Consider the following 19,135-nt stretch of genomic DNA (forward strand, 5'->3'; position numbering starts at 1 on the left):
ACCACAATTCTTAGACCATAAATAACTTCTCTTTCTTGGTACATTAGCTTTAAATATGCATACCCACTCATCCCATTATTCTTAACCTTCCTGAACAGCTGGATTCATTATAAAAACAGACCTCTTTTTTTTCTTCAGCAGAGAATGGGATGAGAGAATAATTTAAAACATTTACAACAACATTTGAATGAAGTGGCAAATAGGCAAGATGCGGATGCCTTTCCTGGCTTTCTGTTCTTACCCAGCTGGCAGAGTGCTGCACTCTGCTAAATGAAGCCCAAGTGCTCCGTATCTCTTGCCCTATAATTTTATGGACAGAGTGAGCTGTTGTCTGTGCGAGGAGTGAGCTACACACTTCATTATCTTTCCAATATGCTTGGAAATTATTTGTTTAAAAATCGTTCCCACTGTCGCATTTAGAAGTGTTTGCAAAGGTGATTATTACAGATTTCCTTCTAACTATTATTTCAGAGTAGCCTCACATTCATTCTCTCCTAAATTTCAATAAAAAGCTGAACTTGAAGTTTAGAAATTACCTGTCTTCATTTCTTGGCTTTGTTTCTTTATCAAGACTTGTTCCTTCTTTGTGCATCAGCATTTTAGTCCACAAACCACTTTCTCCTCATGCATTCAATTATTCCTTTTTCTTCCCATAAGAGCACTTCACACTGTATCTTCTGGACAGATTGTACCAAGTTCTTCACTTCTCTCTTCACAACCACAAAATTATCACATAATAGTGCCCGAAATGTCTTTTTAGCTTCATAAATGCTATAATTCCGGGATTTTTTCCACCACATTTGCTCAGGGCACATTTCTAAATCATTTTATCATTTAATCCTATCAAGTTTTTACAATTTCAAGATATTTCTAATAAGTATTCAATTGTGCTCTGTATGTAGATAATTTACATGTTTTTTTAAACTCTGGCCACACTTCTCAACTCCCTCTTTATTCTTGAACTATATAACTTCTAATGGACAAAACCAGTTTGAAATGCCATCAATTCCTGATATAATCATATTTCAATCCCCATACTTTTCTCTTACCAAATTGATATCACTTCCCTAATTATCTTTCCTTTCCTAGCCTTTCCACAATGTTGCAGTTCAAATTTCTTGTCGCTTCCTTAGAGAATTTGTATTAATCATCTCAAATCACTGTCTTTTCCTCACAAGTTTATGTTCATGATATCAAAAAGTAGCTCTAAACCAACTTACCTGTATCAGGAATAACAAGAAGGCATCAAACAATGAGTGGAGATTTAATTAAAATTCTTTTCTGCTTTACTAGCTATTTAATTTTCACAAAGAAGACCAGCTGGCATATAATTGTCACTTTTAACATTGTGGTTTATTTAGACTAGATTATGTTAATTCTACATTAGAAGTCAATGCTTTATAAAGAATTTAGTGAGATGGTTGTTAACATCTACCGCACCCTTGCACCCTTCTCTGAGGAGCCAGGGTTGTATCTTGATGTTTTTAGATGCTTGTGCAGCTCGAGCTCCAAGTTGTATTTAGATTCCACAAACAGATCAACTCACACAAGATTTGGAAATGAAAGCTCACATAATGAAGGGCACATGCTGCTTCTGCAGTTTATTCTAGCACAGCGTAAGAGATTTTTTATAGTAATATGGCAGCAGTCACACTCTGTTAGCTTCATTGGACTGGAAAGCAGGGCACAGACATTTTTCTGATGTGGACTGTGGGTAACAGTCTTGTTCTGCATCTATGATGTATGTTCGTGGCAATGGTATTAGTTCTGGTGCCTGTGATTGCCTGATTAGAGAAGAGGTACCAGCTCTCTTGGTATCGATAGTGCATCTGAGAGGATTCCCTAACCTAAAACTTCATCCATGATCTTCCAATAGAATCTATACAATTCATATCTTATAAGAAATTCATTCTTGTTTCTCTTTTGGTTTGCATCTTAACAATGATTGATAAAGTAACCGATGACAAAAGTGTCATTCTTAACAAAATGATAATCTGGAGTTGATTAAGGAGCTAGTTTAAAGCTGGTTGTGTTCCAACTAACATTAGATAAGCCAGAGATAGTCAGTGGCATGCAAGGATACAAGTGTTGTTTAAATTTTGAGAGTTTTATATGATATTGGGTGAAGTCAGAGACTTTGGAAATTTAGGGACTATGTTCCAATCAGGGTCTACCACATACCACCTGTGTGATGTTTGGCAAGTCATTTACTTTGTTTCAAATTCATTATCTGTACAATAGTTCTAGCATATAGTTTCATTGTGAAAATAACTAAAATGATATATGTAAAGTGCCTAGAAATGTATCTGGCAGAGAGTGCTTTTGTGTTATTTATATCATCATTATTAGTTGTTACTGTTGTGGTTGTGGTTATTTGTCCAGATTTGACCCTACGTGCCAGCCAACAAGTTAGCCAGCCACCATTTTCTGAACACTGGCAGAAAGATACACATTTCCTGGGTCTGAGATGAAACACGTTTTTTTTACTCAAAGCAATAACAGTGACTGGCATTATCATGTTGGCATCCGTTTTCTGAGCCCCAGTTTCTACATAGCAGCAAAAAGTGATTCAGGAGATACCTGCACACACAATGTGGTACATTATAAGAGGAATTTCAAGTCTAGGGCACCTGAAACTTTTATAATGAGCAGCAAACTTTTCTGACAGAAAAAGACATTATAATTATCATACTGGACGGCTGCTATCTTTGTATTCCAAGACTGTTTGCTATACAAATGTATTTGAAAAGATTTCTGGAACAAAGGCAGCCAGTGTCTTTCTTGACAAGATGTGATGAGATATTAGAGGCTCATGGAAAATTGTTTCAGAAAGATCTGTCCCTTGTTTCTGCACTGCCTTGGCTTCTGGTGAATTTTTTGCTGCATCTATGCTACTTTATTGGTTCCTCTGATAAGTCTGACTGACAGAGGCTGGATTATCTCTCTTCACTTGGTGTCACACAGCATTTAACTATGGGCATTATCGCAGAAGCAGATGAAGCAAACCTGCAGAACTGGCCACAAAAATGATCTTCCAAGTTCTCAAAACCCATTAGCTGAACAAATCCCATAAATCATCAGGGTATAGCTTAGGGAGCAAGGACACTTTTCTGTAAAACTTTGTGTGAGCCTTTCTACGTATCTTGAGGCATCAATCCGTGGAGAACACAAGGTATTAACAATTGTACAGACTCTGCCCTGGCACTCAAGGAGGAAGTCTACGACTATTTTATCATCTCTAACAACCCTGGCCAGTGAGTTGAGGATGACCTAAATGTCTTTATGTGTCAAGGTGGTGTCACTGATTGCTTCAGATTAAGTCAGGAAACAAATTTCCTACCACCTTTTCTAATTGGATGACTCCTGTTGTAGGAATAAACTGCCCTCAAGATGCATATAAATTAGGGATGAGTTATCTCTCTGGAAAGCCCTCCTGAACAATCAAGGTTAACTTTGTTTTGAAAGAGCTCTGTAGTCTGAGGGCTAAGTGATCTACTGGCAACATTTCCTTAAATACTTGAAGGTCTCTAAAGCACAATTCATGTTTTACTGAGGAATGCAAGTTAGGGCCTAGTTTCTGCACAATAATTATAGTCCTGGAGCACGCATGGTTGGTTCCCTTGGGGAAGAGGTGTTGTTTGCAACTGCCTGGGCCCTCCAACTGGGATCTATATATGGGGAGGGGCGCCTGTTGGTAGTGTCCCCAGTGTGGCCGAGAACAAAACAAACATAAAAAGGTCAGAGAAGGCAGGAAGTTATAATTATGAAACAAGCTCATCATCAGTTGAAAAACAATGGACAGAAGTATTCACTCATAATTTCTCTCTTGCCCTGTATATGTATATATATTTTCTTTTTTACCCTCTTTTTGGTCAATATTTTACATTTTCACACAGCTCGTGATTGCAGAGATAGACTTTATGTAATAATGAAATGTAAATACAGAATTGGGACTGTATTAATGAAGGATTGAGACTGAATACTTCCCAAAGAAATATGCAATGATTGCTAGACTGTTTTTTTCTTTTTGGAGAGTTATTGAATGTATATATTCTATTCAGTCATGACTTTATCACATTTGACATGAGATTCTTGCTGTTTTTATGGTGAGTGCATGCTTGTAAATGTAGGTATGGGAAGAAGGGCACTTGTGCAGAGTAGCCAAACTGGTAAATTGTGGTGAGTGTGGTTAATTCACAACAGCATGGCTTCTTCTGTTTTAGAAGTTTGAAAGCAGAATATGGCTCTGGATCATGCAACATCACCCTGGATTCTTTGTTAGGGGTGTTTTTGATCTGACAATGGGTGTTTTAGGTCTTGGACCAGTGACTTCTTAATTGTAGAAGTGATAGCAGCCTTATTGGTCTGGTCCTACAGTGGAGCTACGAACATTTTCCAGAGTGTTAACCCCATATTCTGTTTTGATCACTATCCTAACAATCTGTAGGCTATTTTTAAAACTCTGTAAAAAATCATTTTGTGCTTAAAATACCTGCACTGCCCTATTTCATTTGATTGAATTCTAATTAATGTAGTATTATAGGTTTATAAAAATAAAAAATAATTTTATTTTTTATAAAAATAAAATTATAATTTTAATAATTACAAAATAATTATTTATAATTTTATTTATGAATTATATACATTTAATGCCCTACAAACTATTAATAAAGTACATACAAGATGAATGCCTTTCACATTCCTGTATATTTTCTTCCAAAATTACCTGCAACAATTCTAACTTTTTCAAACCTAAAATCAAAATTAATTCATTGAGTAATTGTCTTTTTCGGGCATTGACTTTTTAAATAGTTTCATATTTTAGAAATGAGCACAATGTTTGTAAAGATATTTTCAGTTTTCCCATAAGTATTAATTAAAAATGAAGTGTGTGTGTGTGTTTAATATCAAATACTAACATGATGACCACAGCTGTAGCGTGATGTATGCAGTCTGGAGGTGTTTTCCAGGCAGTTATCTCTTTAATAAGATGATTCTGTTTTGTTATTCAATTGAGTAATAGAAGGCACAACTATCATAGACAATGATGGAAAATTGAATGCTTTGGTATCATCGAGATGAAGTCACTGATTTTTGAACTTTCAAGTACAATCCAGCTGAAGTCAATTGCCAGGATTACTTTGGAAAGACTTATTCAGTCAGAAAATTTGTTAACATTTGTTGAGCATTTAGTATATGCAGAGAACTGAAGTCTTCAGTAGAGTACAAGACAGGCAATTAATGCAGCATTTTGAAACGGTGACATTTGCTTGACCATGATGTTCTTTGTGACTACAACTACATGCAGAAATGTAAGCAAGCAAAACCCTAAGAGATAGGATCTGAAGGCAACCACTCGACTCAGTTTCCCTGGGAATCTTCCCTGGTGTGTTACAACAGACTGTAGCATCACCTTGATTTATGTACAGCCTTATCAAACATGTGAATAACTTATTTTCATATTAATTCCTTTTAAGGCAAGAGAATTATAGAATCACTGTGTAATTTAATGGAAACCCCATGGAATTTGAAATTTAAAATAATAAAAGTATGATTTTAGGCAAGTTAACTAGCCTTAGTTCAAAAGAAACTATCCAGAAGGTGGTACGGAGAGTTAGACACAGAAGATATAAAAGAAACATGGAGGACAGAGTAAGAAGATCTAGCATCCATCTTACAGGCATTCCAGAATGAGAGAGGACACAGGACAGAGCAGAAAAAAAAGCATTATTGAAGGAGATGATGACTGAGAATTTTCCAGACCTGATAAAAGAAACAATCCACACATTCAAAGATTGTCACTGAATTTTAATCAGAAGCTTTGTACAAGGTGGGCATAATCTCTGCCATTGAAATATTAAAGTCTGATAGGCAAAACAAATAGTGAGTAATTGTGAGTAGCATAGGAGCCCAAGGATCAGCACAGGAACAGGCAATCAAGTTTCCCACCAGGGTGATTGGAGCCTCGTGCACAGTCCAGGTCGGTGGAGGGGTGTTGGGATCGGCACTAGCTTCACTGCATAAACAGGCCAGACACGCAACAGGACTTCTGCCCTCCAGCGCCATGCCTACAGGAGAGAGAGCTGGAAAAGGCGGACAAACAGGAAATTAAGTGGAAGCTAATTCTGCCCAATATAAGTTTACAAAGTTTTATGAAATTCATCTAGATGTATTAAAATCAAATAATAAGTATAAAATATCTAATGTTTTAGTTCTATTGTTATAAAAATTAGCTATAGCTCCATCAGATTTAAAGTACTGATGTGTAATATTGTAGAAATTATAATAATGTATGCTTAAAAATGAGTCACTAATAGTGACATCCTGTATAAACAGAACTTCATTCTTCTGAGCAAATAATAAAATTATTAAATGATGCTTTTAGAAATGAATACTGTACTACCTCAAAATGTTAATCAAATAAGTTAAGCTTACATCAAATCTGTTAGATATCAGCCTATTCCTGTATCAAAATATCTATGATATAAAAATACAGAAATTATTCCCTATGAATAAAGAAGCAGCAATAGGACAACTATATATTTAGCTATATAAATTAATATAATATTAAGGGAAAATGACCCATTCTATTTTTTTTGTTACTGAGGAAGACCAAGTGTTCAAATCCCAACTGCAGGTTTGCGATACTCAAATTCCAAGACTAATTATTTTAGCCTTCTGCTACTGTCTTCTTCTGTGACTCTCTGACTGAAATAATAATGTACTCACTTCTCATAACTTTATTTCATTGCATTTACTTTGTTTCATATTGGTGTGACCCAGCATGTTCTGTGAGCAGAATGGGTAATGACAATGAGGAAAATGCAGTGCCACTGTAGGTCATTCCTTGGGATTCCTCGTTCATTTACAACCTGTGCTACAAATCCATTCCCATTCCGCTCATCTCTCCACCCTCTTCTTCTGGCCTCGTTCTTGCACTGTGGATGTATGGATTGTTTGTAATTGACTTAGAATTCCTGGCCAGAATAATTTATATTTGGCACTGAGCTTCAGTCTCCAGCCAGTCCTGGACCCTTTAGAATGGGAAACAGAGAAGATAAAATTTCTAACACCAAGCCTTTTGAAACCTCAGCTCCTCCCTTTCCAAAACTTTTAGAGCAAAAGTGACATGAAAATTTCATCCTCATATATGGAGTCTAAAAAGAAATTAAAAAGCTGAACTTAGAGCCCTGGCTGGTGTAGCTCAGTGGATTGAGCACGGGCCCGTGAAACAAAGAGTCGCTGGTTCGATTCCCAGCCAGGGCACATGCCTGGGTTGCAGGCCAGGTTCCCAGTAGGGGACACATAAGAGGCAACCACACATTGATGTTTCTCTCCCACTTTCTCCTTCCCTTCCCCTCTCTCTAAAAATAAATGAATAAAATATATTTTTTTAAAAAGCTTAACTTAAAGTAACAGACAGTAGAATGGGAGTTTTTAGATGCTAGGATATGGAGGGTTTAAAAGGAAGAGGAGAAAATAGAGCAGTGGTTGCCAGGGGCTGGAGGGAGGAGGGGCTCCTGGGAAGTTATTGTTCGATGGGCACCAAGTTCAGATTTACAAGATGAAGGGAGTTCTGGGATGAATGTGGGTGATGGTTGCCCCACAGAGTGAATGTACCCAATATCATGGAACCACACCCTTAAAATGGTTAAGAGGATAAAGTTTATGTTATATATACATATACATGTTTTATATATATAATATATATGTGTGTGTATGTATATATCTTATCACAACTTATAATATTGAAAAAATGAACACCAATAGAATATTGCTTTTTCTACACCTTGTGATAGAAACATAATTTGTTTTCACTCTTCCAATAAAGTACACTTTTGTCTATCAGAATATAATTCCTGATACATTTCTTTAAAGACCAATAAAAATTTGCCTCGTAGGAGGATCCTGCATCTCAGTCATGACTCACTTACCTGAGCCGCCAATCTCCTCCACTTACTGAGGGTCTGTGCTGATAGTGGCAATTGTGAGCATAGTAACTCAGATGGTTTTCATCCCACTGAAACTAAGCATGAAACTAAACTTAAATAAGAGATGCATTTAACAAAATATATGGAATATATGTGTTCTCTGCTCTCCTATGTGTTAGTTATGCTTTTATGTTGTATATGTTAAACAGACATGTGAATATTAACAGTTCAACTATAAATTTTCTCGTCCTTAAGTAGAGTTGTATCAATTGGAAAATACAATGAGCACACGAACATTGAGAGAGCCTTTTATATTTTCCCCTTTAAAAATATTTCTAAATTTCATTTTGGGTTTTGGAGGTTTTCAAAGTAAAACAAAAATCTTACTAGACTATAATCATGGACATTTTGAGGTGTGTGCTGAGCTCGGGCCCCTCGGCCCTGGGCGCTGCCTCTCTCCTTCCAGCAGGGCGGCCCAGCAGCAGCGCTTATCCTTTGTACTGAAGATAATACAGCCGATTGGACCAAGCTGCTTATCTAAGGTTATTTTACTCACAAATTTGAACAAGCTTTATAGGCAGTGAGCCTTGTTATTCCAAAGCATCAGTAAAGTCTGTACCCCACTCCTATCTTCCCTGAGTTCAGGGGCTTTAATGTTTTCTACTATGAGTCATTTTATACTTTTTCCCCAAGTTCCTACCTGGAAGCTGCCCTTGCTCTTTGTCAGAAGAATAAAGCTAAGAAAGTGACGTTTACAATGTCCAATACAACTTTCTGTGTAATATTCTATGTAAAGTTACTGTGTTAACTTTGAAACTCTCTAGAGTTGTCTTGAAGAGTTAAGATGCCCAATGTAATTACTGGATGGGATACTAGAATTTCATTAAAAAGGAATATAATTATGTAAAGTAAAATAGAAAAGCATTAGAAAATTATAAACATTTTCTTGTCAGGTGCAGATTTAGTTGTCTGGAATGGATTGGACTGGAGTTGAGCCTGCCTCAACACACAACCACTGAAATCTTTCTGTAATCTCATTTAGAGGGACATGTTAGGACTTTAAACAATGACAAATTATTTTATGTTCTTATTTGTTTGGCATTTTATGAGCATTTTAGTTTGGGAGTAAATAAGAGCAATTCAAAGCTGATATGCTTCAATTGGCAATTTACATCTTTTTATTATTCTTCATCTTAAGAAATCTCTTTAGATTATTTTTATTGTTCCGTGAAATGAATGTTATGGAATTTCAAGGCTTTAGGGAACAGAGTGTTCCACAATAATAAATTTCCCCAGGTAAATGAATTTCAAGAAATTAAGCTCCAAACTGTTCACTGAAATTAAACAAAGGTTAATTTTTTTAAAGTACCCATTTCCCCACTTTCTTCAATTTATTAAAATCTTTTTATTTTTCATTATTTGTTTTATGATCTATTGGGGTGACACTGGTAAACAAAATTATACAGGTTTCAGGTGCTCGGTTCTGCAACACATTGTCCATATACTGTATTGTGTGTTCTCCACCCCAAGTCTCCACCCATCAGTAGAACAAGCCCTAGGCCTTCTTCCACTGGATAAAATTTAATGTTCCTCAAGGCACAGTTAAGGGATTTAGTGTTATTTTTACTACTGTATATATATTTTTTCATTTTTCCACTTTTTTTTCCTGCATCTAAAAGCCTCTAAGACTTCATATTGAGCACACGCCTTAGAATATAAGACCAGTTCTGCCCTGGCCAGTGTGGCTTTTTTGGTTGGAGCATTATCCTATAAACCAAAAGGTCCCCTGGATTCCATTCCTAGTCAGGGCACCTACCTAGGTTGCTGGTTCAGTCCTGGTTAAGGCACATTCAAGAGGTCCCCGTGTTGGGATGTATAAGAAAGGCAACCAGTTGATCTTTCTCTCTCATCCATGTGCCTCTCCTTCTCTCCCTCCCTTGCCATCTTCGTAAAATCAATAACCATGTCCCCAGTGAGACTTTAAAAAAGATGTAAGTCCAGTTCCATTTGACAGGGCAGCTTCGTGGACAACTGTATTTTCTCTTACTGCCTTCTCAGCAGTTTTCATTACTGGTGAGGCCCCTATGAGACCTCAGTTCTTCCCTTTCTGAATCCTTCTGAGAAAAGATGACATAAATGCTTCCATTAATGACACGTTTGTTTTCATCTACATGAATTTGACAAAGCCTGGGTTATAAATTGATATTGGAAAAACTACCTGAATGCTATTAAAGAATGTAGCATGTTGCATTCTTTAATTTAAAGGATTTAAATTAAAATTTTAATTTAAAATTTAAAATTGAAGCCGGCTTCAATTTTACTGATGTATGAATTTGGAGCTATAGTTACTCACCATATTATGTGAACTGAGCAGGCTTTCCCCAAGCAAAGAGCAAAAACATGTTAGGATGAACATTTTTTAAATATATCATTAAAAAGCATAAGCTGCAAATGGCAATGATAAAACTGTATATGTTCAATTGTTTATAATTAACTATAGGTCTATAAGGTATGGATTAAGAGTAGCAGTCATTTTAATTAATTGACTAGATAATAAAATTTTGAGAATGAGTACCTTGTTGCACAAAATTTGATATTGCCATAAATTCACTCTCTTGGATGAAAATTTAACCTGTAATGCTCATGTCGTTTTCTGGTTGGTTCTTTTTTTTTGTTTCCTAATATAGGCTCAGCTAAAAGTTACAGAGAAGCAAGCAGAGCTCTCAAAAAAAAAAACAAGCAGACATTAGAAAAAGCCCACACACAGGTTTATAAAAGGAAATCATGTATACACATAGCTGTACTGTAGAATTAATTACTTGGGGAGTTTAAAATTTTTCATAACTTCTTTCAAGATTCTGATTGATTTGGTCTCAGGTGGTTTAAGGTGTGCCTAGGGCTGAGAAATATTGTATGAGAAATTACCATATTGATAAAAGACTGCTCTGGAATTATACCATTTCGACAATTAAAAGTAATTAATTTCAGTGATATTAGTAAAAATAACAATAATCAAAAAGGAGCTCATTAATTCAAACTGCATTAAGAGACTATATACAACTGTAAAACTATAATGTTTCTAGTTTACAAAAAGAATGATGACCTGAGTCTACCTAAAATAAAGAGAATCTTATTTATTTTATTTAGTAGTTTCATGTAAATGTGACACTTTTATGATAGAATGCAGTCAATTTTCTGGATGAACTTTTATTTTCCATAGCACCATTCTCTTAAAGTGTTAAAGAGGTCAACATTAGCAATTCATGATTCCCTCTAAAATTTTAGAAATAGTTTATACTTTTCCTGTTCACCCTATGATTTTTTTATTTTTAAAAGAAGTCTGAGAAACAAACATTTAAAATCACCATTACAAAATACCAGTTTTACATCCTAATATAAAAAGTCAGTTTTACAATAAATTCACGTCTTGAAGCAAACACATAATGATTAAAGTACAAAAAACACAATTCTCAGATCAAATATATTTAAATTAATTTTAATAAGTACAAAAAGATAATGCTTAGCATTAATTTGCATGTAATCAATTAATCAGGAACTTTTTAAACAGCAAGCATAATGACATGTTCAATAAAGGTCAAATTATCTTACATAAAAATACTGATTTTTCCCAATTACAACAAGGTCACAAATAAATATTAGATCCGGAATTATTTCCTTAAACCAGAAGACCTACCATACAAGGGTAATGTAACCTCCCAAAATTCAAATTTCCCCTAATGTGAATATTCAAATATCCAATTTATAATTGGAACTTCATCATGCATTCTTTATGCATACAATTTTTTAAAAATTGATTTGTAGCAAGGGAAAAATATTTTAGTCTTTTCTGTTTTTTTAATTTTCTAATTTAGCAACAAATATGAAGCTTTTAGAAGTTTCCACATATGTCACCTCAAAGGAAATATTTCATGACAGTCACATTCCTCAGTTAGGAGCACACCAAACCAGATTACATCTGCTCCGAAAAAATCATGAAAAAACATCAGACACCAAGAAACTTGAAATCAATTATGGCTCAAGCACCCAAGTTCAACAAACAATGAAGAACTTATCCATTCACGGTCAAGTTTAAATCATGGAAACTGTGCTGTGAGTTCAGTTCCCTTTAGGCCTCTCCCATCACAGATCCAACTTCCCTGGGCTCTCTGCACTCTCTGGGGATGTAAAACGGAATCACGTGCTCCCACTACTGTGCCGACTACTTAAAATATAGAGTAATCAGAAGCAAATCTGTAATGCGTTATTCCTAAAGTAACTCTAACTACTTGGTTTTGCTTTTCTAGGACCAATCGTTTTCACAAATGCACTTTGTTAGAGGTCCTCATTGTTCTGCTGATACAGGCTGGCATCTGACAGCATGTTACCGTGTAGTTATTCTTCTGAAACAAAGAATGAAAAATTTCAATTTTCACACCAGCTAATTCAACACTGACAGCCCCAGCGCTGACACTTATTTGGGATCAGTTTGAGTTTCTTTCTATTAATAGCAATTTGTAACGAATTGTTCAATGAAATCAATATATAATATTTGGAGTCTGGTGGATTTAGATGTTATGAAACCAACAATATGGTAAATAAAAACCAATCCAACCCCTAACATAACTGGCAAAAATGAAAATAAACTAAGAAAGTGTTCCTTTTGTGTGCTTAAGCAACTTTAAGCATTTTATATAAGTACCTATGGATCAAAAAGAAAAATGAGCTGTATTCTCAAAATCTAAACTGTAACAAATGTTAGTAAATAGCTATTTTCACAAAAGTAGATTATTGGTTGCTGTACAGTTTTAGTTTTGCTTGGTTTTATTGTGTAGAAAATCAGATAGTAGCTTTCTTATTAGATTGATGCTCCCCCCAAAGTATGAATATATATTTGAATTAAAACAAAGAAAAATATAGGTTTTTTTACTTTGCCCAAAATATGTGTTAGACTAGCATGTTGGTGTACTATTTAGAAATTCTAAACTTCCACAATGTGAAGAATCACACAGTGATTGCGGTTGTTGTGAGGACTTAGTGAGGTCATAGATGTAAAGGGTCAGAAACTCTGACTAGCATGCAGTGAGTGGTAGCATGTGGTTTTGGATGAATTCGTTATCAGAAGATACTTAGAACTACTTCAATTCAAAAAGGTGTGAAACTGACCAGTTGTGAATGTAGATGACTTGATATTTGCAAATGAACAACCAGATGTTTAATTTAATAAAAGCTTTCACAAACTTCCATTGAGAAACGTTGAGTTAAAGGATTTTTCTATTCTGCCTTACAAGCAGAATCTTGGTATCGCTTTTAATTTAATGGCTCAAAAGAACTGACTAGAAATACCTCAGAAAAAAATGTTTACACCTTTATAAGAAGGATAATTTCTAACCATTTACATAGCTCAAGACAAATTCCCATTAACAAGTTTGTTACAGATCTATTGAAAAAGCAATTTTATTTACTAAGTGAATAAGCTATTTTATTGACTAAGTTTAATAAGAGCTATGTTTGTGATTGAATCGGTTAATAAAATAAATGGTTTAGATTTCACAAATTTGTTGGAATTTCTCAAAAGGTTACTTCATACCTGGGAAACACACCCACATGCACACATAACACATACACACACTTCTAATCAAAGCTAAGACCTAAGGCTTCTTTGGGGCTGTTACCATGAACTAAAACACACACTTGCTGTTCTTCCCTACTGGCAATGTTAGGGTGTAATGAATTAAATAAAATATGCAGGGAGTGATTTGAATTCGAGTATAATATTACATACATAATAAAATTGTATTTATATATACAAACAAAATATTTCAGCTAAATATAATTAAGAACAATGGTCTAAAGAAGTTGGAAGTTAAGAATTTTACAGAACTAACGTGATACAAAATTATTTTAAGTAGATATTGAATAATTTATTAATGCTACCTTCCCAATATGCCTTTTATATGAACTTTATGTATTTTAGTGGTTTAATCATGATTCATACTTTGATAGAATCATGACTCTTAGGTATTTCTTTATGTGTGTGTATGTGTATGTCTTCTCTTCAGTAGGAAATTAAAAAGGGAAATGTTTCACATTGTTTAGCAACAGCTTATTAATCTGGTGCTTTTCTCTCTTCTCTTTTGTTTTTTTAAGATTTTATTTATTTATTTATTTTTAGACAGAAGGGAAGGGAGAGAGAGACAGACATCAGTGTGTGGTTGCCTCTCACATGTCCTCTACTGGGGACCTGGCCTGCAGCCCAGGCATGTGCCCTGACTGGGAATCCAACTGGTGGCCCTTTGGTTTGCAGGCCGGTGCTCATCCCACTGAGGTACAGCAGGCCCTAAATTTGTCTTAGAATTTAATGATATTGTGAGTGTTTAATACTAATAAAAATATTAGTATTTCCATATAATGTTGATAGCACAGTATTATGAATATTAAAATGTTTATTAAATACTGAATTTAATTTTAAAGCATAGATGCAAGAGGAAAATATCACAATTTGTCTTGCCCATGTCACTATTAGTGATTTGTTTATAGTGTCCTGGTTTCCCAAGCATGCAGGTGTCCAAAATAACTGCACCCTCCCTAATTTAAATTGTATGACTCAGTGTCCAAGGTACCTATGAAATCTCAATTAAAAGGAAAATAAATTCTATGTAAAGTAGCAATGGGTCATCTTATGATTCACCTGAAATTCTGAATCTTTTTATATGAAAAAATCTGGTAATTGCTTCAAAATATGCTGATGAATACAGGTATGCCAAAAGACTAATAACATGAGCAGCTTGTATAATAAACCTATAATATAGTTCCAGATATCAAAATAAGTAATATGTGTTTTAGTGTTTCACAGGCATTGTCTGAGTGCATCAAGCACGGAGGACCTGAAGAAAACTTAGCAGATGCTGAAGAACCACGACTCTGCAGAAGGTGACTTAAACTGCTCCCCTGACCCCCCTCCCTGGACAGATGACAGGCCCTGCCCAAGTCAAGTAGCCACAAGCTGTAGATTCTGTGCAGCCGAGGTGTCCCTCTGCAATCTACAGCATCATGGCAGAGTTCAGTTCCCTCATCCAGGAATATAAAGTGAGCCACATCATAAGCACATTATATATACTATATATAATGGCTAATATATATGATATCATGTAATATATATAATGAGTAAAACAATGGCTTCTGTGTTTTTTTAAAAAATAAACTATGAACTATTTAAGCAAATACAGCTCAAGGGGATCAGTTATCCAAACCTGAGATAAATTCAAAGTACAGAGATCCCTGAAAAGATTGCTAAACATTAAGACTGCCACTTAAAACAAATCGCTGAAGGGTGAAACAACCTTGAATGGTTATAGTAATTCTATTTTTATATTCAAACAAACAGGAGCATAGATCGAAGAATGGAGAGAAACAGCCACCATCCCAGCACACTGGTGGTCTCATGGCTAATGAAACGATTCTCGATGCTGAATTCCTTTATGTGTTCAACAGAGTCTTTAATTTTAAGTTTGCATAAGAATGCGATATACTTTAATTTTAACTAAATTCTGCGGATGTGATATGAGTGGTAGTAACACCCTCCCACTGTACAATACAGAGTAGGAAGTAAAAATAAAACATATTAGTGGAGTAAATAGCTGAATCAGAGCAATAGCTATATAACAATGATATATGATATATGATATATGTCTATATATGTACATGTATTTGTCTACATTTTGTACATACTATAAATCTTTATGTATATGCATGACTACATAAAATAGGCATCATGTCATGGGTCAAAGAGAACTGTTACTATATTAAAAATGTGTTTCCTGAAAAACTAGTCATTTTAATACCACTTTTAATTTGTGTTTTAAAGTAGTTTAAGGAAGAGAGAATAACTATAAAGACTATGTTTTTATCATTTAAAAATCCCCTTCCATGGCGCATATTCCTTTTCTTCAGCGAGACCAAAGGCTCCCTTTAATTTATCTCAGCTTTTAAGGATTAAAATGTGTGTAAAAAATACAGCAAGTTAGAGAAATAATAGAGAATCCTGATCAGAGAATCAGGATGTCATCAGTCTCAAATAGAATTTTAACAATGAAACTGAAAGTAGGTATAATGATAATGATAAATTTTCTGATCTACAATTAATTTTAATAAAACTGGTACCATTAATGCAGGTGCAGCCTTTTGTCAAAAGTAGAGATGAATCACCTTTTGTCCTGCAGAAAGTGCTATATATAATTATTTTTACATATGTACATATTTATAGATTTATAATTTGTAGTCAGACATGAAGGGGCAATGCAGAACTTATAAGAATTATATTTTTCAAGGGTCTAATAATGGCACACCATACAAAGCATTGTTATTGCTCACTTTCAAGCACTGTGTACATTCTCAAACTATTGCACACTTCCCTAAACTACACAGAAGAGCAACGCTATATTTAGGTGTATAAGAAAATAGGATATCTTCTATTTCAATGTGTAGATAAAGTGCCCATTTTAAAACTATTTAGGTGATAAAGAAGGTGCTATTGAAAGGGGATTAAAGGTAAAAATTTATTGGTTCATGTAACAATATTATTTTATTAAGGATTGTGAATTACTTTTTGTAAGGGAATTTTTAATGTCGAGGTTGTCCTCAGGGTGAATTCTTCAGGGCATTTGTGACCTTGGTAATAAGACAATCATGCAAGCACATAATGAAAATCACACTAAAACAAAGAAATTTAAAAAAAATTAAACAAGGCAAAGGAATAGCAATTTTTGTTGTGACTTTGCTTATTTCAATAAGACACTCCTTTTACTGATTTTATGAATATACCTATTTATGCACAATACTGAAATACTGTACAAAACTGCAGGAAATGCCACTCTTGGTCTACTTATGTTTCTACAAAAACACCATCATAAAGGTGTATCTAGTAGTAAAAGTCAACTAATAACTGCTAATGTATTATTTGTGAATCAAAAGGATCTTAAGTTTGCCAAAAGCACTGAATCTAGGGCATAAGACACACTTGTTAACTTTTATTAACATATCCAAGGGGCATACAGAGTACTTCTTAAATATTAAAAGAAAAGTGAATTTTGCCCATTAGTAATTAGTAATTATATAAAATAGAAAATTTTGGTTTTTAATTTAGCTACATGTTTGTGTACGTGTTCTAATTTCACTAATTATGTGTGTTATGTTTGTGCATGTGAATTCACAATTTGTTGGCGACCCTTTGAAATTTCAGTTTAAAAATGTTCAACTCTTACCAAAACCTCTTCTGGTATACAAAGCTGTTGTAAATTTGGGTCAGCAAAATTTAAAGTTGCAATTTACAAAAGCAGATTTACAATAATTCTTATCTGAAAGTGCTGCTTTCAAGACAGAAAAACGTGCCAATTAACTGCCCTTTCCATTGTGATTAGTGGCTTCTGAGTCCTGATGAAAAGAAGCCTTAAGGCAGAATTTGCAGTAAACAGGAAAGAAGAGAATCATATAAGTGTTCGACTACACTCTGTGACACCTATGAATTCTCACTGGTGGGAGTTTTTGGCACAGTTTTCTAATCCAGTAGGAATGTTGCCCCACAGCAGCCCAACTGGATGCTTTCTCCAGTCACCAGCACCAGGAAAATTTAGCTCATCGATTTTGATACAACACAAACCTGGAAAGTATAAGACACATCAATTTTACTTTTTTAAATTTAAGGTAGTTTCCAGTGATTAAAATGATCTATAGGATTTCAATGATCACTTTCAAATAAACTCTAATGATAAAAAATGTAATGACCATGACACTCCAGGAATTACTATATTCCAGGCATAATTAACATCCTGTCAGGGGTTATTTGTAACTATTTGAGCTTGTCATGCTGTAATATGCACATGGCTATAGATACTTTATAGAATAATTAAAAGCTGTAGTCAAACTTCTAGCTTTTCTTCTGATGTGTGCTAAGCTTCCAATTATGCTAGGAGTGCTCAGGAAGGGGCTGCTGTTGCAGAAATGTGGTCCTGGTATGTAGAAGAATTTATCTTTGAATGTCAGTGCTAGCTTACTTTATAATTAGGCAGCAGTACAAAACACTCCTCTATAAGACCTAAATCAAAAGGGTTCATAAAGTGTGGTATAGGATCCCTACTGTCATTGCTATTAGAAGAGGAAAGAAATCAGGTCACCTGAAATCCACCTTAAAAACCAGTTCCTAAGGTCGGTCTTGATTCGGGCATAGGGTGCTTCTGGCCTACAGTTCCACGAGTTAGCAAATGCGTGTCTCCGTTAGAGGTGTACTGTTTAGCTATATTGCTATATACATACTATACATGATGGTTCACAAATTAGCAGTTATTAGTCACACTGTACATAGCAAAAACAAACCAAGCCGAATGGTGTTTATACATCCCAAAGTTAACCTGTGTCTAGATTCAGGGACTGACCCCTAACACAGGTTCCCTGTTTAAATATGTGGCCCAGTAAACTAAATTAAAGGTACCAAACAAAACTGGGAAAACTATTCTAGACATTCTGTCAATTTTGCTAACGCTGTTGAAGGTTTTCTTGGCTTCAGCTGGCTTGTTTTCTGGCTTCTTGTTGGGCTCCGGCGTGGTTGCACTCTTGGAGATGGTGGAGAGAACCGGGTCTTTGGAAAGGTTCGGGGCATAATTGGCAACAGCCACTGCATAGGCATTGTTCTGTATCATGACAGAGGCTTTCTCTTTTTTCTATTGAAAAATACAAGAATTAACAGAATGTGGGTTGAGTTTGCTGCTTAACATGTTCCAAACTCCAGTTCAAATTCTGAAATATCTTGATATACATTAGAAAGAAGGAATTTAGGAAAATAAATGAAAGGAGTGTATGAAGTCCTAAAACCATGAGGATGAGGAAACCCCAGAGTAACTAAAAGTATCATTTTCTCAAAGAGCTATTTTTTTGTTGTTCACAGGGAAACGCTACAAATGAAACTTTAACAAATGACAAACAATTTTGACTATTACAAGTAACTCAAATATTTGTTCTATGAATGAGTGGATGAATAAGTGAAATGTAGAAATACTTTAACAAGAGGAATGATCATCTACAATGAATGATCTCAAAATCTGAAGAAAGACATTTAATTTCTTTAAGTTGACAGCAGGATTTCCCTGCATCATGTCGAACGACAATGCTTTAATCAGATGATGAAAATTTGTAACCACATACAGATGGTGGTG

At 34.9% G+C, this 19,135-nt stretch overlaps 1 protein-coding gene across 3 annotated transcripts in view; it reads right to left on the minus strand.

Annotated features, from left to right (window-relative positions):
* Positions 1-17,051: 17,051 nt before the first annotated feature.
* The window catches only part of GABRA2 (gamma-aminobutyric acid type A receptor subunit alpha2), a 102,526-nt gene continuing 100,442 nt past the window's right edge, over positions 17,052-19,135 (minus strand). For all 3 annotated transcript variants that reach the window (XM_037151867.2, XM_037151865.2, XM_037151868.2), the window contains one exon: positions 17,052-18,643. In XM_037151867.2, coding sequence (XP_037007762.1) covers positions 18,347-18,643 — 297 coding nt within the window. In that variant the 3' untranslated portion in view covers positions 17,052-18,346. The remainder of the gene's footprint in view (positions 18,644-19,135) is intronic.

This window comes from Artibeus jamaicensis, unplaced genomic scaffold, assembly GCF_021234435.1.
Source record: "Artibeus jamaicensis isolate MK-2021 breed Jamaican fruit bat unplaced genomic scaffold, CSHL_Jam_final contig_889, whole genome shotgun sequence".
Taxonomy (NCBI): Eukaryota; Metazoa; Chordata; class Mammalia; order Chiroptera; family Phyllostomidae; genus Artibeus; species Artibeus jamaicensis.